This window comes from Onychomys torridus, chromosome 3 (assembly GCF_903995425.1).
Source record: "Onychomys torridus chromosome 3, mOncTor1.1, whole genome shotgun sequence".
NCBI classification, from domain to species: domain Eukaryota; kingdom Metazoa; phylum Chordata; class Mammalia; order Rodentia; family Cricetidae; genus Onychomys; species Onychomys torridus.
Genome location: NC_050445.1, coordinates 10,263,882 through 10,287,074, shown reverse-complemented (window position 1 = coordinate 10,287,074; position 23,193 = coordinate 10,263,882). Strand labels below are relative to the sequence as shown.

Sequence of the window (23,193 nt, the reverse complement as noted above, 5' to 3'; positions counted from 1 at the left end):
CAGCGCATGCTCATTGCTTTTGTTTTCATAAAGATGGACACCTCTTGCTAGACCTCAGTTTTAGGTTTTGTTCATCCCTTCATTGGCTTTGAAATATTTTGATACATGTTATATTTATCAATTCGGAATAGCCGCAGTGGCTTTCATTAAAGTGCAATAGTGAATCCATTGCCACTCTATCATGAGCTTCTCCTTGTCCTATTAGTAAGTAGGAACGGGTGCATTAAAGGTAGGCATGATAACAAATTGTATTCATAGATTAATGTGCTTCCCTGCAGATTTTCTCCACTAACAGAATGCAACTTCTGGATCTAATAATTACAATCTAGAATTTAATATAGGCCAGTACTGAACACACTTCCTACTTAGTCAGTTGCTGTGGAAAAGCCTGTCTGCATTGTGTAGTCTGAGGCTGCAGCGGTGCTTTGTGCATAATGTGGCAGAGCTTCGAGATCTTGCTGGGAGAAAATGATCCCAAACATGCCCCTGAAAGAGAAATCTTACTCTGAAAAATAATGATGAAAAATTGCGTATTTTGCTTTGCATTTGTCTTTGTTTATTTCAGGAAAGGCTAACCAAACTTTGTTTATCAGACTCCAGAATAGTGCTGTGAATGTTTTGGCTTTCTTGTTTCCAGCTTGGATTATGCCAGAAGTAGTGTTAACAAGGGGTTATGTTATGCTGGCTTATGTTAAACCAGATCACCCCTAACATGTGCAGAGCCATTCATCTGTGTCACCAAAACCCAGGAGAACATCTGACATGGGCTCTGAAACAGAAACAGTGATCACTTACAAATCAAACATGGCACGCTCTAAACTGATTGTGCACGGCAATCTTTTCTAGAAAGGACAACTAATTGAACATGATAAAGTGTAAAGTTAATTAACACCCTTAAATTTGTTGATTACTTTCACGGGATTATATTGTTCGTTGAGTAGCAGCTTTCTGTCCCAGCTGTCGTCTTTTCCAGCGAATGACGCTGGTAAACAATAGAGACACCATAACAAGTCGTAAATGGTCCCTGTGACAGCAGCCCCTTGTGAGGCTGCATCTGTAGAAAATGATTACAACAATTGCATTTTAAAGACAGCTCACATTGCAGCCCAAGTCCCATTGGCCCTCTTCTTGATCTCTTTTGATGGCAGACTGGTTAAAACATTTAAGTTCTTTTGACTAAATTAGGTGATTTACTGCGTTTTTCCTGAGAGTGCTTTGGCAGTTCGGCTTTTCCAGTGTTAAAGGCAGATCTGGCTGGAACGTACATTTTAGCTTTCTGTCTCTCCCTTTCTGGGTTTGAAGGCCTCTCTCCGATAGGCGTGGGGAAATGAGCTCATTTGTGATTCCTGAGAGGTTATTTTAGGTTACCCACTCTTGGTTCAGCTTTTCTCAGTAAGGCTAATTTTCAAATTTCAGCTCTTTGGTGTTCTTAGGGCAGACTTTGACGTCCTTAGGTTGAGTAGATTCACTTACTACATTTAAGCTGCATGACATTGGTGTATTACTATATAAAATACCTTTCCTTTATATTCTTTGTTGCTTCCACGTAAGTACGGCACCTTCTAGACAGATATTGAACGGAACTGGGATTTGTCCAAGCGGTGTGACTTGAGTGATGATTTCACCTAGGCCTCTTAATTTGAATCATGTGTTTTTATTTATAGCTCTTCATAATAATATCCCTGTACACACACACTTGAGTTTGTTTATATGGCAGTAAGTGAAAATGCCAGTGCCACATACAGAGAATCACACTGCTCCAAAATTGAGGGGTTTTTTTTTTTATATAAAATTGATAAATAAAAATGGTATTTATCATTTATAACATGTTTCAGTAGTGTGTATACATTGTGGACAGCTAGGTGGAACTTAACTCACTAAGATTCAAAGAGCGCATGCTCATAAAGGTCTTAACAAGACCCATCAGAAGAAAAACGTGGGTTTGAGTAGTTACAAATGCTTTTTACCAGCATTCCCTCAGAATGCCACAAGAATAGTAAAAGAAAGCCAGCGTGGTGAGGTGCTGGGCATGAGTACAGTCTTGGAGATGAGCTGGTCAGGTGAGGAGGGACAGGACAGGCGTCTCCTGTGAGGGAGCAGCATGAGTACACAGAAGCCCATAGTTCCCAGTGTACACAGCAAGGCAGTTTTTGTTGTAGGGGTAGAAATTCTTAGCATTCATTGACAAGAAAGAGGAAGATAAGAGATTGGAGGAGAGAGAAGAAAAAAAAAAAAAATCACTGCTTTCTACAACCCTAAGACCGAAGGAAGACAAAAGTAAGTTCTGTTGTCTGTCCTTTGCTGAGTCCAACATACAAGTTCTCAGAGACAGTAGGGGACAAGGGAACAAGGCTAGCTTGGTCATAGTGAATGGTGTCTGCCACTGGTTGTGTTCATGGGAAGGCATCGTCTGAGCCCGAGCAGTGTAACTATTCAAACAAGATAGTTTATGTTGATGTTTACTGCTTTACAGGTATGAGGCCAAGTTCAGCCAGAAGGGACAAACTTGAGTTCAGTTGGAGCAGACAATCCTTTAACATAAAAATAGGAAGAAGAGTATTCATTAGATCATTGTTTTATTCTGTGTAAAGTACCAAATAAGCATTGAAAAATCTGTAAACTTGAAATATATAACTCAGTTCAAGGAAAAACTCACCTTTTGAGGTTGCTTTATTCCTCCCCAAATGAAGTTTGCTCTTACTGTGTGTGTGTGTGTGTGTGTGTGTGTGTGTGTGTGTGTGTGTGTGTGTGTGTGTGTACTCAAGTATGTGTACAGGAGTGCATGCAGAGCACTAACATTGGTATTAGGCATGCTCCTCACGCCTCTCCACTTTGTTTATTGAGGGAGGGTCTCCATTAAACAGAGGGAGTGTTCTCTAATTCGGCTAGCTTAGCCAGCTTGCTCCTTAAATCCCTGCTTCTCCCTCTGGAGTTCTGGGATTGCAGATGCCTGGCTTCTAGATGGGTTTGGGGATCTGAACATTGATCCTAATGCTTGCATAGCAACAGCTTTATCTGTTGAGCCATATTCCTAACCTTTTAGTTGACTTTTAAATGACAAAAATAATATACTACTTATCATATATGATGTATTATTTTAAGATATGTATACATTGTAGAATGGCTAATTCAAACTGTCTCAAATACTATACTGTGCATACTTGATTTTAGTTATGAGAGCACTTACAATCTACTCTCAGCAATTGGCAGAAATACTATTACTAGGGGTTGGGAATTTAGCTCAGTGGTAGAGTGCTTACCTAGCAAGTGTAAGGCCCTGGGTTCAGTCCTCAGCTCTGAATTTAAAAAAAAAAAAAAAAAAAGTGTTCTCCTAATATGGCAGAAAACAGATCTTGATTTTTGGTTCAGGATTCAGGAAACATATTTACTCATTGAATCTTTGTACCTGTCACAGTTAAAGCTCTGAAGAGAGAACTTGCTGGTATTTTCCTTCTTTGAACTTGTGAACGTCTGCATATATACTTCTCTAGATTGCATCTGTGGATTTTCCTGTTTCTTGCTTTCCCATCACCAGCAATTGATCTCATACTCCTTGGTCCATAGGAACTGTTCCTTAGTACCAGGTTGAAGGCCACTGAGTGATTGGTCTCCAGTTGCCAGTTCTTTGTGTATGTCAACTCTAAGTCTCTGTTTTCAAAATAGGGAAGACTTGATAACTAGACTCTGATTAGGTGTAAGAATGTTTCTCTCCTGGGAGCTAGAGTGATGGTAGTTAAGAGCACTGGCTATTCTTCAAGAGGACCTGAGTTCAATTCCCAGCACCCACATACCAGCTCACAGCTGTGTATATGTAGCTTTGGTTCCAAGGGATCTGATACCCTCACATAGACATACATCCAGGAAAAGCACCAATATACATAAAATAAAAATAAATAAATTATTTTTTAAAAAGAATGTTTCTCTCCATACAGCCAAGACATATGATAGGTGTCTATGGCTTTTAAAAACAGTATTTGTGTCTATTTTGAATGATTTGGGCATTTGCATTTTCATTGGTTTATACAAATGAGTTCATTCTTTTTATTCTAGGGTTATGGAGAGAATATCTAAAGGTATTATCGAATGAAATGGATAAATAAGCTCTAAAGGCAGCCACAATAATTTGGGCTTGTTAGCGTTAGTCAGTATAGTGATGTAAGAAAAAATAATCTTCCTTTTTTGCACTTGTTCTTAGCCAAAGGCCAGGAAGCAATAAAGGACAGTACATAGAGTGAGTCTGGACTTAATCAGCTAGAGGACATTTGTTTTATTTACTTATTTATTTAATTACTTTTGAGACAGGGTTTCTCTGTGTAGCCCTGGCTGTCCTGGAACTAACTCTGTAGACCAGGCTGGCCTTGAACTCAGAGATCCTCCTGCCTTTGCCTCCCAAGTGCTGGGATTAAAGATGTGCACAGCTACAGCCTGCTAGACAGTTTGGCTTGTTCATTCTACAAAGTATACATATCTTCAAGTATTACATCATATGTGATAAATAACATACTATTTTTGTCATTTGTATTTTGTCATGGTCAGCCTTTTTTCTAATATGGAACTGTTGTACAGAGTCAGGGCACTTCCATTTTGTGTGTCAGTGTCATCCATGTTTGAATGTGGATGCATGTGAATTTGAAAACCCCAAATGATCATCGGATTTCAAAGCTTAGAAGCGTCTCTGTGGTTGTATTGTCTGTCTTCATAGATTGGAAATGGATAGAGCAGGCAGCATTTAATGACATACTAGAATGATGAAAAGGCTCGGTAACTCTCAGCATCATTGAGTATTTCTGTGACAGCAGGTCTCACCCATTACTGCATCTCAATGTTTCTAACCTGTTGTCTCCTGTCCTAGTCCCCTTATGAGACTAGAAGCTGGGGATGTAGTTCAGTCGATAGAGTACTAGCCTAGTATGCTCAGGGTCCTGGGGTTAATGCCTAGCAACCACCACCACCACCCCAAGAAAGAGAGAGAGAGACTAGTTAATTTATAAGAAACAGAAACTTACTCCTTATGGCTCAGAAGGTTGGGAAGTCCCAAATAAAGGGCTGGCATCTGGCAGGGGCCTTCATGACTTAGAGCAGCAGGGTAGGGGTTGAGTATGAGAGGGGTCACACTTGTCCTTTCATAAGAAACCCTTGCCCTTGAAGTTTGCATGATCCTTCATGATGGAGTCTTCATGTTCTAATTACCTCTCATTGGGAACCAAACTCTTATATTTTTGGTTGTGAGCCTAGCCTTTAACGGCTAAGCTATCCTTCCAGCCCTAATTACCTCTCATTGGGTCTCACTGTTCAACACTATTGTCGTGGTGATGACTTGCTTTTTAGAGGACACATTGAAGCCATAGCATCTCTTCTGTCTTTCTCTGGGTAAATAGACATCTCTTTTGTACCAGGCTTGTGGGTATGTGCCTCAGGAGTCAGGGGTCACTGCTTTCCTGGAAGTAACGTTCCTATGGAGAATGCAGATCAGAAATAAAGGTGCTGAAGCAAGATGGGGCAGGAAGTGATAAAAAGTTAACAAGTGATAAAGAAGTGTGGTCTGGCTTCTCTGAAGAGGCTGATTTTGAGACAAGTTCTTAATTATTGGAAAATTAGTCACGAATAGTTTGGAGAAGAATGTATCAAACTGAAAAGAATAAGAAGTGCAAGGCTTTGGCATGAGAGGAGGTCATGCTTGATCTGTTCCAGGGATAGCCAGAGGCCAGAGTGACTGAAGCCTGAGTGACAGGTGGGTTTGAGATGAGACAGGCGAGGAAGCCATGGCTTTATTAGAGGGCCCTTTAGGGCGTTGTCTGACTTGGGATTTTATACGAGGCATGGTGGGAAGCTTCGGGATGGTTGGGAGTAGAGAAAACCCATGAACTAGATTTATGTTTTAGGAGGGTTCCTCAGACTCCTGTGTGGAGAATAGATGTTGGAGACCGGGGCAGAAGGGAGAGTGAGTGGGAAGGAAGAAGGCTGTTGCTGTAGTCCACGCTCAGACCAGGGTTGTAGAAAAAGTGGCTAGGTCACAGCTGCATAACTTCGTAGAAGCAAGGATACATGTAATTTAGCTTTCACTCCACAGCTAAGGACGGGCTACTGACTAGGTCCCCGGCAGATTGTGTTGGATGAACCAATGAATGCAGATTGCTCATCTCTTTCCAAAAGATACACTAAGCTGTCCTTGATCTTTCCAAGAGTTCTTCACAGTGACTTTTCCTCTCCCCTCTTTTTCTTGTTTGAGACAGGGTCTCATTATGCTGCTTAAACTGGTCAGAATTCATGGTCTTGCTGCCTTAGCCTCCAAGTTCTGGGGTGACAGGTGTGTGCCACCACAACCATCTTATGGTGAAGTAGACAGCATCAACCAGGCATGGACTTCTCTAGAACTTCTTAGCCTGGGCCACCTGCTTCTCCTGTTTATGGGGTTAATCCACAGGAGCTAATACAAGCAATGCTAAAACTGTCCTAGAAGAGACAATGACTTAGATAAACAGAGAGGAAAAGGCCTACTTCACAAACTCAACGTATAAAACCCTTCTATTAAATGGTATGCCAGCTACTCTGTAAAGAAGTATTAATGCCTTTCCCATTTTATTCACTGGCTCGGAGTTATTTCTTTATTATCACACAGCCAGCAGGTATCACTCTTAAAACCAGTTATTACATCTCTAGAGCCTTTATCCTTTCAGCCATTCTTATTGATTTATTTTCCAAACAGTCGTCTATTGAATATATCATGTAGTGTGCTACATAATAGGAATACTGACATAAGCAAGACCCTATGCTGACCTTGTAAAAAAATCAGATAAAGAAAACCAAAGATTTTAATAAAATATGGTAAATATTGTAATACAACTAAAACAGTGTGTTTGGTTTTATGTATACTGTTATTAAAATATGAACTAAAATACAGGCTTAATATCAGAAGTAGTAGGGGCAAGTGTTTCAGATTTAGGACTTTCTTGGATGTTGTAATATTTGAGTGTATGTAAGGAAATGTCTTGGGGTTGAAACCAAAATGTAAACACAGGATTCGTTTCTGTTCTATGTGTACTTTATACTCATATGCTGAAGGTAATTTTACATAGAATTTTTAGATTGCCTGCATTTTGACCACATTCTATTACTTAAGGATAGACACTCAATTTTTCTGCTGTGGATTCATATTAGTGCTCAAAAAGGGTTAGATTTTAAAAGGAACATACCAGATTTTAGATTGTTAAATTAAGAATGATCAGCTGCTGGGCAGTGGTGGCACACACCTTTAATCCTAGCCCTGGGGATGGAGATGGGCAGAGGTAGTTGGATTTCTGAGTTCAAGGCCATCCTGGTCTATAGAGTTCAAGGACTCCAGGCCTACACAGAGAAAGAAACCCTGTATAAAAAAAAAAAAACAGCAAAAAGAATGGTCAACCTGTAAACATTTCTCCCAATACTAGCTACCTGAGCATGCGTTAGTTCTGTGTTGTCCTATTTTAGAAAATTAAAAATTAAAATGGCATGGCAAGGCCATTTATTGCTTCTTATCGATAGACATAAAATCCTCTGCAGTGTCTTCTGAAGTCTGGAAGAGGTCTTGGGAAGCTTTTGAGTTCCAGCTTTTCAGAAGTCCTTTTCATCTGTCTGCAGTGGTCTCATTTCTTTTAGGATAGCTTAGTGTTAGTTCTGCCTCTGCTTTGGTAGTAGGCTTGATAGCGGTAAAGGAATGTGTATGGGATGATAGGATTTGGTCCTAAGAATTGCTCAGTTTGATCAGACTACGTTAGCATAAAGTCAGAAGTAAACACACCATCACAGTGAAAGAAAAGAGTGGGACTGCCATGGACTTCTGAATCGAAGGTGAGCGATGCTCTCTTGTGAGCTTTTCTTGCTTAAGTAACTTATTTCTTCTTTTGAAATATGTGTTTGAACAAGTGAGAAAGTGCACCTGTCAAAAGATTAACCAGCTGAGAACCATTGTCAGCATTAATTTTCCTTCAATAAATGACTCTCTGAAGCTATTTAGCAGCCTGTAATCTAGATACAGAGCTACTGACCTATGATGGATAGCGCTGGATTTATTTGTAAGCTTTGACTTAAATTGTCTACTTAATTTCTCCAGGTTAGATCAACAGGATTAGGAGACAGAGTAGTTATGTGTTTTGAATAAGAATGGATAAAGAAATTGAGCAAACTAATTATAAAAACATTGATGGTTTACCATCTTGGTGAAATAAATTAGAAACCAGCAAAATGATAGCCACTCAGATGTCATTATTGTTAAAATAATTAGGTGTTTGTACACAATCCTTTTCAAAGTGTTTCTAATGCTATTATGAAATGGTGTAACTTAACTTCCTGTGAGCATTGAAGGTTTCCATATGTAGAGAATGCACTCCCAAGATTGTTTGGCTTACATCACACTGACTTTTGCTTTTAGTAAATGGCTAAAAATAATATGAACCAGGAAAAAGAAAGCTACTTGATTTGGCAATAGCAAAATACTGACAATTTAAGCCAGGCAGTAGTGGTACACTCCTTTAATCCTAGCACTTGGGAGGCAGAGGCAGGCAGATCTCTGAGTTTGAGACTAGCCTGGTCTGCAGAGTGAGATCCAGGACAGCCAGGGCTACACAGAGAAACTCTGTCTTGGGGATATGTATATGTATGTATGTATGTATGTATGTATGTATGTATGTATGTATGTATGTATGTATATGTGTATATATGTGTATACATATACATACATATATGTATAATTTAATTTAATTGTAATGTTTAGAAACCGTTGCATTGAGTAAGTTAAATTGAAAAGCAGGCCATCACTTGGAGTATCTGTTCTAATGACCAGGTCTAATGGTACTGCAGCTATGGTTTCCTATCTCTGGTTGCAAGTAAAGTAATTACAAAAACAGAAGTTGTACTAATATAGTAATAATAATAAAAATATATCCACATATTTACTATTTTTAATAAGAAAATCTAACTTGAAAATTATGTTAAAAAGATTAATTTTCAAATTTTATTTCATAGTTTATAAAAAAGTTGTAGTAAAGTGGCCCTTCTCCCTCTATGAAGACAAGCCTAAATTAGAAGTTGTTTCACTGATCCTTCAACCAGAGACAGTTAATTCATCAAGCTTGTTAAAAGCTAAGAAGTAGCCAGAGCATGCTAAAGTTTATTTCCTGTTTGTGCTCATGTCGCTAGGAATGAGTTGCTTCAGAGATGTGACAGGAGGGATGAGGAAGCTCAGATGATACCTGAAGTCTATGTGAGAGTCTGAGCGAGCAAGTGCTTCTCCCTTCCAAGAGCCAGGTCTCCAGATCTCCTCAGTAGGTGGGATCTGGAGAAGGAGCTTGTGAGCCACAGACCTCAAGCACTGTCTGTAGAGCAGGCTCCTCTGCATGCTGTGGGACCCCAGGAAACTATGAGTGTATATGAGTGTACATGGCTGTGTAGTCTTTGGGGTTTATGATTAACCTGCAGGATGGTTGGTTGCTGGAGCACTCCTGTGGAGGTTTGGAGAATCTTCCACATGGCTGGCAGAAATAAATTTTTGAGGCAAGGATTGAATAAAATCCCTTTGGTTTCTAGGTTTTTCTCTCTTTTGGTTATTTTATCTGAGCAGTTTTGCTTCCCTCTCTTTCCCCCAAATGACTCAGGTGTAGGAGCTGCCCGGTCTGGAAACCTGACGTTTATGGTGGGAGGAGTTGAAGATGAATTTGCTGCTGCCAAAGAGTTGCTGGGGTGCATGGGCTCCAATGTGATGTACTGTGGAGCTGTCGGGACTGGGCAGGTAATGTCCAGTCATTGGCCTGACTCAATGGAGACTGTTTTTCTGACCACATTCTTGCCCTTTTTTTTCTTGGTTCATGCTGTGGCTTCCCTGCTTAGATTTAAGTTAAATTGGAATGAGTAGGTGTTTCATCATTGTTGGTAGGCTTGGGCAGATGTCAGTCCAACAAGAAAGAAGTAACCTGTGCCCTTCAATCTTTGAAAAGTAAAGCATCTCCTTTAGAAGTATGAGATGACTGATAGGTACTGAACTCTGAATTGAACTGACTGCTCCTGTCCTGCTCCTAACACATGCTCACATCATTCTTGTAATGCTTTGCCCAGTCACTAAAGCTCAAGACTTTCCTGTTAGGAATCTTTGTTGAACTTAAATTTATGGTTCTCTAATCTGTACTGAGTTTTGCTTTTTTTTTTTTTTTTTTCTTTCTGGAGCTGAGGACTGAACCCAGGGCCTTGCGCTTGCTAGGCAAGCGCTGTACCACTGAGCTAAATCCCCAACCCTGAGTTTTACCATTTTGATCATCTTGCTCATTCCACATATTACCTGGGTATAGTCTTCCATTATCTCATAACTAGTTTGCTGCTCTCTGAGTCTCTGAGGGCCAGTGGATCCCTATTTTCTACCATGTCACATTCTAACTTTCTACCCTACTTGACAGTCTAAACTATCAAAGTTTCCCATGTTCTCTAAAATATATGTATGAGTAATCTTCTTATAATCCCATGCTTCTGTGTGTCTAATCCTCTTATATATTTACCATTTACCCTGATGCCCTTCTGTTTTCTTGTCTGTTTACATCCTGTCCTGACCTTCAGAGAGATGACTTCTGGTTCCACCTCCTCCAAGACCCTGTTTTTAGTGATGAGATAACTAGTACTGAACTCCGAGGTTGAATCATTTGTCCTGCCCTAGTACATGCACACATGGACTCCATTCTTCCTGCCCGTACTGCCTCCTCCCCACGGACTTGACTGTTTATTGTTCTTGTTTGCTCATCTCTTCCCTTTTATAATGCATAGCGTTCGCATTTCCCTTTGAGAACAGTAGTGCCACATGAACCACTGTTCCTTAGTGGGGAGGCCACAGTAGGAGTGCTCTTTTTTTAACCAAGTGGAAGAGACTCCCAGGTTCTGCTGAGGACAGTGTGTTAGGCTCAGAGGGAGATATATTGAACTGCATTCCCTTACCTACTAGAGAGAATCCACTATTGAATGTGTGTTTTTTCCAAGAGAGAACCCTAAGAATGAGGTAAAGAAAAGTCTTGTAAGTTATAACTTAAAGTAAAGCTCCTTACTATTCACTGTGTTTTCAGTCTGCAAAGATCTGCAACAACATGCTGTTGGCTATAAGCATGATTGGAACCGCTGAAGCTATGAATCTTGGAATCAGGTTTGTGGAAGAGAACATTTTCGTATTCTAACAATTTTCATTGTCTTCCCTATTTGATTTTTGATGTTAAAAGAATGATGTTCATGAGAGAGAAATGAGTTAGTTCAGGAGCACGCTGAAAGTGCTTTATTATTGAGTTTTAATAGACTTTGCTTATTGGACAAGCAATAGGACCCTAGGGAATATCAACACTCTTTGCCACAGCCATAAAATATATTGCACCATGCACTGAAGTTATATTATGCTTTTTATATGGAAGTCCCATATCTTCTATTATACTGAAATGCAAAAACTATAAAATTCAAACATATTTTGGCAATGTTAGGACAAATTTGAATGAAACATGTTTTTAATGTGTAGTGAATTCAAGTATTATGCTGTGTAACTGGTTTTATATACCTGTTTTAAATGTACTTCTCAGAATCCACACTAGCGGGGTTCTTGGTGGTCTGTTAGGATAACATTCCTAAAGGGACAATTCGTGTACACAGCTTTCATTTTAACTTGCTTGGTTACTCTGTTAGGATAGATCTTCAAAATACAGTGTTCACTAATTGATTACTTAAATTGAGTAAGAAATTCTATTTTTCTTTTCAATGAAAATTCTCTAGAATGCTTAAGGTTACTGCCTTATTAATTTTAGCCTTTAATCCTTTGGATTAGGAATGCTATGTATGATTAATCAACTAATTAATATTTTTAATGTTCTGTATTTCATGAATATAATAAATACACCTTTTTTAATTTTAGAGAACTGCTTAATGTGTGCAGACTACTTTATTCATAGCTTTTCTTCACATCCCTGGGCTGCTTATCAGATAGATACAGCACAAAGTAGAGGAGCAGCTTGGACCCCAGCTTTTGGTAAAAGCAATAAAAAGAGCCAAAGTGCTTGAGATATTTTTTAAAACATGGTAATGGATTCACATTTCCTCTTAATTACCATATCAAGATGCTGTTGTTTTATTGAATTGCCCGTCTCAGATGTTAAACTATCTTGACCTATTAAGTTGTCATGTTGTAATTGAGATAAAAGAGGAATTTGCTTTGCCTCAGCGCTAATTGGTTTATCAATATCCCATACCATTTACATTTTAGAACCATGTCTATAAGATGGTAAGGCATGTCTGTACAAAGCCTTAATAAACCCTTGTGCGTGGGAACCCTTCAGAACGTCATATCTGTGCTGTGGCCAGTTTCAGGCTGTGGGATGCTTGTCATACTGAAAAACTTGTTCCTGGCATATTTATTTTCACATCTGTTCTCTTAGACCAGTTTCGTGGAAGAGGAAAACAAAACTTTCTGGAGCTCGAATTGCATATAAAGTTAATTGTTGCTAACAACAGAATTAATATCCATATATTTTATATGTATGATTTTATTCTTATTTTTCTGGAAATAAACCATGAAAGTAAAAGCCTGGGTGAGCCTAGGTTCACGTCCTAGATTCCTGACACGCCTCTTTCTCACTGTTTTCCCTCCTGCCAGAGCATCCATCACTGGCTCAGGATCTTCTGGCATTTCTCGATACTTCTCTGTCAAAACTCTGAGTAGATAATTATTTGTTCTTCTGAAGCAAAGCTTTGGGTTAGATGTGGTGGTGCACACCTTTATTTAATCCCAGATCTTGGGAGGCAGAGGCAGGCAGATCTCTCTGTGTGTTTGAGGCCAGCCTGCCCTACATAGTGAGTTCCAGGCCAGCCAGAGTTTCGCGGTGGGACCCTGTCTCCAAATAAGTAAACCACCAAGCAAACGAACAAATGAAACAAATGAAGCATTGAGGACAGAAAGATAACAAGTAAAAGTAAGAGCATCTGCTGCCAGGCCTGACAGCCGGAGTTTGATCCCCGGGACCCACATGGTGGGAGTTGAGCATGAGCAAGTTGTCCTCCGATGATACACATGCAATGGCATGAGAGTGCGCGCGCGCGCGCGCGCGCGCGCACGCACACACACACACACACACAATAAATGTAATTGAAAAAATTAAAGTGAAACTTATGTCTAGGGTAAGTGCTTGTGGAAATCCACCGGTTTCAGCTAATAAAGAACAATAGGGCCATCGCCTGAACAAAATGAACAATGGAGTGAAAGCCGTTGGCTACTGCTGTAGGTTGCTTCTCAAGGAAGATATTGAAAGTGGCATAAATCCACATTGGGAAATTAATAGCAGAAAAATAGTTTATCTTATTTTGGCCATGACCCAGTATGGTAAAATAATGTTTGAAAGTAGGAGGCTTTTCTGTGGTTCCAGGGTATAATAGAACCGAGCACTCCAGACGCTGAAAAATACAAAACTTTTAAAGGTATAGTTTTCCTAAAACTCTAAATATGTACAGATGTGTGTGTGTGTGTGTGTGTGTGTGTGTGTGTGTGTGTGTTATGGAGAGAGACCTATAAATATAAATAAAATGTGCATAAGAAGTCAAAAAACAAGGCAGAAACTTGTTTAACTGTTAAAATAACTTACAACTTTTAACGTTTCAGATTGTACTAAGTTGTTTTCCTAACTTGAGGGTTCCCTGCATTGCCTTAGCAGTCTGACAGCCTAGGAGGAGAGCTTCAGCTGTTGTCTTTCCTTTGTGGTTTACAGACGTGGTTTGAAATGACAGGACTGCTCTCTAAGAGTATAGAGAGCAGCCACGATTTATTGCACTTTGCAAGGTGAAAGAGAAAATTGGCATCAGCAAGCATAAATTCCCAAGTAGTAAATTCCCACCGAGTAGTGCAGCATCAAAGTGGGCCAGCTGCATTTATATTCTGCTCACTGGCAAGTAGAATTTTCTAGAGTATTAATGTCAACATTTACAAATTGAGTCGCCTGTTCCAGTGACGTGATCATTTTTGATTAATTTCATTCTCATAAGTCAGTGTTTTAGTTTTTTCTGGAATATGGTTTTCTCTTTAATAGAAGAATAAAGTCATACAGTTTAAAAACCATCATGACCCTTTGCTCTTTTACAGTGAACCTTTATGGATGGATGTTATTGAAAGTTTAAAATGTTGTTAAAAAGAATAAAGTGCAAAAAATATTGGTACATAATATACTTTGAGATTCCTGTTTATTAGATCTTTTTCCTTCCTAATTGGATTCCTAGTTAGGACTCGGAAGTTGTCCTGTAGCCTTGAAAGCTCCCTGCTTGCATGAGAGAGGTTATGTTTCTGTGATCACACACAAGCAACATTGAAAATGGGCATTTTGTTGTTTGATTTTTCATTTTACTCCATTGGGAATTGATTCTTAAGAAGCACTGGGGGTGTAACAAGGGACTTGCATGGTCAGTCGAGCCCACCCCCTCCGGCAGCTGCCATTGTTGTTTTGACCAACAGAGGCTGTAACACTGTTGCTTCTGCTGCAGTTGAAACTCTTCCCAGAGAGCTTTGCCTCAGGCGTGCTTCCAGTTTCTTGATTATTGCGCCTCAGTTTGGCCTTTTGTGAGAATTGAAACTTTCATTTTTTTATTTTGTTGGCTTTCAAGACAGGGTCTCTCTGTGTAGCTCTGGCTGTCGTGGAACTCACTCTGTAGACCAGGCTGGCCTCGGACTCAGAGATCCACCTGCCTCTGCCTCCAGAGTTCTGGGATTAAAGGCGAGTGCTAACCACCACCTGGCAAAACTCTTATTTTTATACCCCAGCCAACAAAAAAAAAAAAAATGCAGGAGGTTGATAATCAAAATGTTGATGGGATTTCTTAACTGATGAAATGCCACACATTGGCTGGTTGACTATCATGTCACTACTACCCACTGTCACACAGTGAGTCTCAGGCTGGTTAGTCTGTTTAACTTGCATCCAGCTATACACAGATGTCTGCTTTTCTCATTTATAAAATGATAATGGTATCAACCCCCACTGGGTTATTGAGATGGCTGATTAATCCTTGTAGCTTTTTAAAAGTAGTTCTTAGCACATAGTACTTAATGATATCTGAGGTTAGGATTTGACTCTCATTTGGACAGTTTTCCTTTGTAACCTTTCTCAATAGCGCTCGCTCTCTCTCTCTCTCTCTCTCTCTGTGTGTGTGTGTGTGTGTGTGTGTGTGTGTGTGTGTGTGTGTGTGTGATTACCTGTTTTCCCATCTAGAATGTAAGCTCCATAGTAGATGTGTGCATGGCCAGCTCAGAAGAACACAGCAGGTATTGGGAGTGTAGATGGGAATAAATAGAGGAGAGGAGGGAGAGGAGAGGGAGAGCATGGGCTGTGGCTGCATGGCCTCTGGGCGTGGATCTCCTCTCACCTGCCTGGTAGGCAGGCGCAGACTGAGCTCTGCTTTCTTTGTTGTCTCATTGGCCCCCTGCCTGGAACTGACACATGGCAGTATGTGTGAGTATGTGTGAGTGAATCAGTGGGTGAGTGATTAAAACAGACATGGCTTTAGATGTGTTCTTTCCAGATCTGTTTCTGTTATACTAACACTCAGTTGTTGTTCTTACCAAATACTAGTGTAGATACTTGAAAGGTAGAAAATGAACAAACTTTTAGTCCTTAAAATTTTGGCCATGGTGAAGGCAAAGCGTTGTTATACTTCTTCATTTTTTTTTTAACAGTTTATGATGCATCATTTTTTACTTCTCCCAAAAGTTCGTTTAACATTCTTATGTTTTAGAGGTGAGTAGGCTTGACATAGTGACGTTTATTTGAGTTGCATTATATATGCAGTCAGAGCAATGAATTCATTCTGTTTGTATCAGAGAACATCCCAGCAATTGTAAAGCCACAAGCATGCATGCACACACTCTTGAACCACCTCCAGTGGCAAGTTATTATGGGGACTGACAGACTGTCATCCTTTTGATGGCTTGAGCTGTATATCTCCTGAGCAGCGATGGGGCTCTTATGCAGAAGTATCATATGTTCCCAGCCAATTTACAGGGAAGCAGCAATAACATTTTATCATGGTTGAGAGCCCAGTAGCTGCTTCCTATTAAACTTGCCCTTTCAGATACCTGTCTTGGATTAATTTGTTGATTTCAAATGGAAACTCAGTCTTCTCCAGTGAAGCATGACGTTCTAGGGTAGACTCTCTGAATGACAATTACTGTGTATTCTAGCTGGTTTCAGACCATTACAAGCCTTGGGCACAGTGGAAGACAGAGGACTTCAGTAACTGATTTTAATATCCTGTCTAATTCTAACTGTCAGTTCTGTATGTGCCAGCTGAAGAAGCCTCAGAAAGAGGAAATGCAAAACACTCCTCACTTGCTCTTTTTAATGATACACTTTGCTGCAGAGTGGGGGCAGGGAGGGAGCAGGAGGCTCCGGAAGGGAATCTGCAGGGCAGGCAGCATCAGGTTTGGAAAGGGAGCAGAGAACAGCTCCCACCTGATTTTCTGTGTGTGCATGTACCCGTTAGATGCCTCTGGCTAGTGGCATGTTCACCACAGCAGGTTCCTGTTAGCCAGTGCCAGTGTTCTCCCTGGTTGTTCCATTCAGGGAAAGCGGGGGATGTTCCAAAGTTAGGGAAATAGGCCTAACTCACCATTTGAGCAAATGCTGCAGAGTAAGAATCTCCTTTGCAGTCAAGAGTCCTGTGAAGTACTGGCCAGCATAACCTAGAAGGTTCTAAAGAGAGGAGTAAATCCGCTGCTTTAGATGTGATGGCATCTTGAACTCTTAAGACAGTAGGATGCCCCTAAAATGTTTGATGTCTTTGGGACTATGTGTCTTCATGGATGTTTGTTTTGCCTAGAGAATACATTTGTAGTTACAGCAATTAACTGATGGCTAATCTGTGCTTTTTCTCCTCACAGTTATTCCTTAAGAATGCTGTCTTAGAGCCAGGTGGATCTCTGTGAGTTCGAGGCCAGCCTGGGCTACCAAGTGAGCTCCAGTAAAAAGGCACAAAGCTACACAGAGAAACCCTGTCTCGAAAAAAAAAAAAAAAAAAAAAAAATGCTGTCTTTGTCTTTTCATGCCATGTCTCACTGTCCTGATGATAGCTTGATTTTATTTGCGCTGGAAAGAAAGTGTCTGTTGTAACTACACACACAGCAGACTTGGATCTTTTCCTTCCCCTTGGGCTTTTTCAGTGAATGACTAATGTAGCCAAGGTTGGCCTGAGACTTGCTATGTGATGTAGCCCAGGCTGGCTTTGAACTGATCTTCCTGCTTCTGCCTCCCACTTGCTGAGATTAGGCTCTGCCAAACTCATATTTTTAAAAGACTATTGTGCTTCTCTTTATTATTGGACAGAAGCTGATAGCTGATTTAGATGGATTCTTTATGTTTAATAGAGTCCTTCATAAAGACCCATCATAATATGGGCCGCATACAAACTCAACCTGGGTGGCACATTGTGTGCTGTTTATTCCCACCCACTTAGAAGCCTGGTTGCATCCTATTGTGTTGCACTGGTTCCATGTGATTCTGGGCTGTCAGCTCTCTTCCTGGCTTTAGCATCACAAAAATGCCTTGCTGTTTGGGTATTCAGATTTTACAGTGAGCAGACTATACAGTGGTCAGTTTAAGCATGCTGAGGTGCAGTTTGTTTAACATTTATCTAAGTGTTTCTTTTCAATCTTTTTTTTCCTGGAAGAGATTGATTTTAAGACAAAGTAGAAAGCTTTTATGACAGTTGTGTTATAATGGTCCTTTGCATGAAAGAAACCAATAAATGGCTGTGTATGAAGTTTTATTTGAAACTTGATGCAGTGGTATTTAACAAGCTGGGTATCCCAAACTGGTGAGGATCCTTAGATTGCAGCTGTTCCTAGAGTTGCATTGGGCAGCCATTTATGCCATCAGCCCAGTGATAGAACAAATGATGTTTCCGCTCCGGCAAGCTTTGTTTTATCAGGATCAGTAACCTTATCAGCAGGTGACCCAGAACTCTGACGCATGTCTCTGAATAGATCGCATATGCCACCACTCTGAGCAGACTTGCTTCATAAGCAAAATTATCTAATGAAGGCTTAATAAATAAGGGGAAGTGTGCAGCAGGAAATACTGTCTTTTGTAATGATAACTTCTCCTAAGCACATTTCACAGCTCATCGTTCATCTCTTGCACTTACTCTCATAAAAACCAAAGGAATAAACATACATATAAGTGCTTCCACCCAGACTCATGGCTTCCCAGAGTTGCCAATATTTCTTTCTGAAATAGATCATTCCTATGTGAGTGTAGAATTTAGATTATCAGATTGATTTAAAGTTCATAAGTGAACCCTTGAGTGTGAGGAGCCACGCACACTGTGATGAGGTTATGCATTTTCTCCTCTTTATAGTAGACAGGCAGGTTTTCTCTGGAATGACCTTATTAATCAGCAACTCTTTGTGTTATTGCTCTTTTAAGAGGTTCTGCTTTTTTAAAGCAGGGTTTTTCTATGTAGCCCTGGCTGTCCTGTAACTCGCTCTGTGGACCAGGCTGGCCTCAAACTCACAGAGATCTGCCTACCTCTGCCTCCTGAGTGTTGGGATTAAAGGTGTATGCCCCACTACTCAGCTTTAATCAGCAGCTCTTAATATACAATTGAAGATTGGATTCCTCACTTGGCTTTGATTTTATGGATGGTGTTTTGTTGTTGGGTTTTTTTTGGGGGGGTGGGGTTCTGTTTTGTTTGATAGGGGGTTAAAAGAGGGTTTCTCCATGTAACACCTGGTCATTGTGTGGACCAGGCTAGCCTTGAACTCACAGACATCTGCCTGTTCTCCCTCCAGAGTGCTGGGATTAAAGGCATACATCACCACTCCTGGCCTTTATTTTGGATTTTTGAGGTTGGCTGCTACTCTGTAGCCCAGGTTGGTCTGACCCTCTCTGTGTATCCCAAGCCAGCTCACACTTCCAGCAACTCTCCTGCCTCCTAGTTCTGTGTGGACTTTCAATTTATAGTAATGAACAAAAAGGTGGAATGCCCTCACTTGTTAGTAAGTCATGCGTGACTTGTACTTTCTGATATTTAATGTCTTTCTTTGACCTTTGACAGGTCAGGGCTTGACCCCAAATTGTTGGCTAAAATCCTAAATATGAGCTCGGGACGATGTTGGTCCAGTGACACTTACAATCCTGTGCCTGGGGTGATGGATGGAGTCCCCTCATCTAATAACTACCAAGGTGGATTTGGAACAACACTCATGGCTAAGGTAGGTAAATGCAGAGATTGACTGGGAGGAAAGTAAGAAATATTTAATAGTCTAATCCCTACCATCTCTCTCTCTCTCTCTCTCTCTCCCTCTCTCACACACACACACACACACACACACACACACCTTTCAGCAAAGCATGCACCTGTCCTAGAAGGCAAATTGTTATAACAGTGAGTCAGTTTCCCACTAAAAATTAGTGTAAATATGGCTTTGATTAAAAAAAAAAAATCCTTACCTTGTTCATTTTATTTCTGGGCAAAGATAGGCTGAGATTTTTCTCTGGTGTTTAGGTTTACTTAAAATATAAGCTAGTAAAATTTTGTTCTTCATCATAAGCTTGCATTAACTTACCAACTCCTTAGAATGGGAGTAGTGGGATTTCCTGGTTGTTAATGCACTTGTGTTGAAGTATACATGGGTTTCCACTAGGTCTTCCTGCTTTGAGTGTTCGGAGGGATCTGTGTGTAAATTAGTCAGCTCACTGCCTTGGTTTCATTTGTCATCTCAACTGTAGAAAATACGCAAGCTAACAGATCTTCCTGCTCTCTCACAGCGCTCACCACCCTCCACCCATTACAAATGGAGCGACACATTCACCCACATACTGTGCTTGTCCTGCTCTCACGAATCCCCGGGACGTTTGTCCAGTCTACTCCCTGAGCGGGTCTTGGATTCATTCTGATCCATGGCCTCATCTGCACACACCCCAGCCTCCCGCACTGATCCTCCTGATCTTCTCCGTATCCCTTCCCACACGATAATGAGAGTAGCTAGAATGTAAAACCCGACTGCGTCACTTCTGGGACTGCTGTTAATAGCTTCGGCTACTTGTAGGTTAACGTCTCTCTCTGCAGCGTGTCTAACAAGGCCTTAACGGTTTGCCCTTGCTTCCTTCCCTGGTCTGTTCCTCTCCACTTTAGCTGTGCTGAACTTACTGCTCCTTCTCCTCACTCCCAACCTTCCCCTGACTGTGCTCTGTCAGGCCTGTTCTCCCCCGCTGCTCTTCCCTTAGCCCCTGGTGCTTTTACCCAGCTAACGCCTGCCTTTCAGCTCTGTGCTCCACCATCCTTTTGTTCTAGAAGGCTTTACCAGGACCTTGGACTATGCCTACTGACCTCCATACTGGTACTGTTGCTCCAAAATAATACTAGTCCCTCTTGAGTGTCTTTCTTCAGTAAACTGAGTCTGTGTTGACTGCAGCATCATATTTACCACTCTATACCGGTGTGTAGAGTACATTTGAAACTGTTTCCATGTAGTTCCCTTCATGTTAGAGTATACTTTTATAGTACTCGTACAGACTTCCACAGATTGGAAAACTTCCCTCTCTATCTCTATCTCAGTTTTTTGAGACAGGGTTTCTCTGTGTAGCCCTGGTTGTCTTAAACTCACTCTGTAACCCAGGCTGGCCTCAAACTCAGAGATCCACCTGCCTCTGCCTGCTGAATACTGGGATTAAAGGCGTGTGCTTGGAAAAAAAAAAAATCCTTATGTAATCCTGCCTACACAGTATTTCTATCTAAAAACAAAATTAACAGGTGTCCTGAGGGGCAGGAGTGCTGACATTCAAAAATCAAGATTTCTGTCTGTAGCACTTTTCCAGCTCTGTGAAAGCACTTAATAAAATAATACGGGCTGGGAGCGTGGTTCAGTGGTAGCATGCTTGCCTACTACTGTATGAAGTACTTGGTTTGCTCCTCAGCATCAAAAGAGAGAAAATGTACACACACTCACACACTTAATACATGTAAGAATCGTATTTGTCTTCCAGATTCTCTTCTTCCTTCTCCCTCCTCCCTTTAGCAGTAGGCAGCCCAGTTCCAAATGCGTCTTCCCACAAAACTAAGCGTGCTTCCTCCTGCCTGTTTGATTTAGGATCTGGGATTGGCTCAAGACTCTGCCACCAGCACCAAGACCCCAATTCTTCTAGGAAGCCTGGCCCACCAGATTTACAGGATGATGTGTGCCAAAGGCTACTCAAAGAAAGACTTCTCGTCTGTGTTCCAGTATCTGCGGGAGGAGGAGACCTTCTGATGTGCCCTCTGGACATGGACCCTGGGAATCAGGCTCTGTCCTGAGCCTTCTCCTAGCTCACCCTCTGATGGGTTTAATCAAAGGTCGTCTGTCTGCTTTTGATTGTCTACATTACAGTAATCCCTGGAATTTCTCACCCAGTTTTAAATGATGCTGCTTTCATATGTTTAGCAAACGTACCTGATGGTTTCTGCTAACTAGCTCAGTTGACCTTTTTAAAAAGTCTGATCCTTGAGCACCTTCAACAAAATTAAACACTCTGATCAGGATATTTTATTTACTCCACTTTGCAAATAAAACCAAATGTTTTGTCAACAAGATGGAGCCCATGGTAAAAAGGAAAGAAAATCGGTTACAAAGACAAACGAGAGGGAAGTTTGTCCTGTTAACTAAGTGGGTTATTCCTTCATTCTGGGTTGCTGACCTGTCTGGGATTGACAGGTAAGACAGCTTGTTGACAGCGTCTTCCTGTTTGGATTGTTCCAGTGTCTTAGTGTGCCTCTCCTCTTGCAGCTTCCCACACTCAATCCCTTGTTTCTGTATTCCCGCTTCCTGCATATTCTTACTACATATTTTTGACTCCAGAACAATAACATCTTTAGACTGTTTCAGAGCCAATGATGATATTTCCTTTAGATAATTATTACATTATTCTAACTATAGTCATATTATTTTGAATTTAAATAAATTTCTATGCTGATAACATTTTGTGGAGCTTTTTGTCTCTAACTATTTTGTATACATTAATGGAGGAAGGAGGAAAGAACGAAGGTCAAAGCGTGCAGAGCTTAGCTGTTGTCAGGCCAGCCTCCAGCCGCCCTTCTGAAGACTTGATGACTGTGCGCTTGAATGTTTCTAGGTGGTAAGTGATCCGGAATTCAGCATCAAATGTAACTTGCCTCAGTGTGGAGTACAGTCCTCATTTTCCTGCCTTAGCCTCAAGAAACACGATAATGACCTAGACTCCAAGTGGGAATACCACTACATTTGCCATCTTCCTGGTGGTAGAAAGAAAATCCACACCTATGGGAAGTGCTAAAAACATAGTAATAAATGAGACCAAGTTCTTGCCTTACAGATCTGCACCTTGTTGGGAGCAGGTGTGATGAAGGGTGATGGGAGTGTCAAACTCAAGAACTAAGAAGAAAAGTGGGAGGGAAGCGTCCGAGGGGTCTGTTAGTGTGAGATCTCTGGGGTGGTATACTGATACGTAGTTACAGATAAACAAATAACAGTCAGGGAGCAAGCCCCATGAGTGTTTGAGGAAACAAAGTACAGTGAGGAATACAGGAAGACTGTAAGGTTCTAACTGAAGTGGTGAGGAAGAGGCCTGTGCAGCTATGGCAGGACACGGGCTTTCCTGATGAGTGAAATGATGGGTGTATCAGTTTGCTTTCACTGGGTAACAAACCACTCCAGCATTTAGTGGCTTCATACAATAAAGTTACTATTTTTCAAGATTGTCTAGTGTGGCTTTTTCCCTTCTGCATGGGGCTGACTCAAATGGAGCTGAAGGCTCATTCAGTGGGGACAGTTGGAATGATAGTGGCTTCTCTCAAAGACCTCATCATCCTTCAGGAAGCTGGCTTGACCCTTTCACCTGGTAGCGGAAGTGCTCCCTGAAACTACGGAGAACCAGCCCATGAACAGGCATCTTTCAGTCATCTGGCGTGTGGGTGGAAGTCGTCACACAGCCGAGGCCAGAGTCATCTTGGGAAGGGAGCAAATGAGCATGTGGATACAAAGAAGGACATTATGGTAGCCATTTTCCAGATTGCCTTTCATAAAGGTGAGTCTGTGAAGGATTTTGTTCATGGGAATGACGTGATCTGACCTCTCTTAGAAGGGTTCATGTGGATGCTGCTTGGAGAGTAGACTGCAGGTGTTGGTAAACTTCAAATGTTGGTTAAAGTGCCACTGCC

General features: G+C 41.0%; 1 protein-coding gene across 1 annotated transcript in view; it reads left to right on the top strand.

The window, feature by feature from the left end:
* Positions 1-21,976, top strand: part of Hibadh (3-hydroxyisobutyrate dehydrogenase) — a 104,947-nt gene extending 82,971 nt beyond the window's left edge. The window contains exons 5-8 of the mRNA XM_036182570.1: positions 9,630-9,763; positions 11,076-11,152; positions 19,078-19,234; positions 21,113-21,976. Of these exons, the coding sequence (XP_036038463.1) occupies positions 9,630-9,763; positions 11,076-11,152; positions 19,078-19,234; positions 21,113-21,271 (527 nt within the window). The 3' untranslated portion in view covers positions 21,272-21,976. The remainder of the gene's footprint in view (positions 1-9,629; positions 9,764-11,075; positions 11,153-19,077; positions 19,235-21,112) is intronic.
* Positions 21,977-23,193: the final 1,217 nt, after the last annotated feature.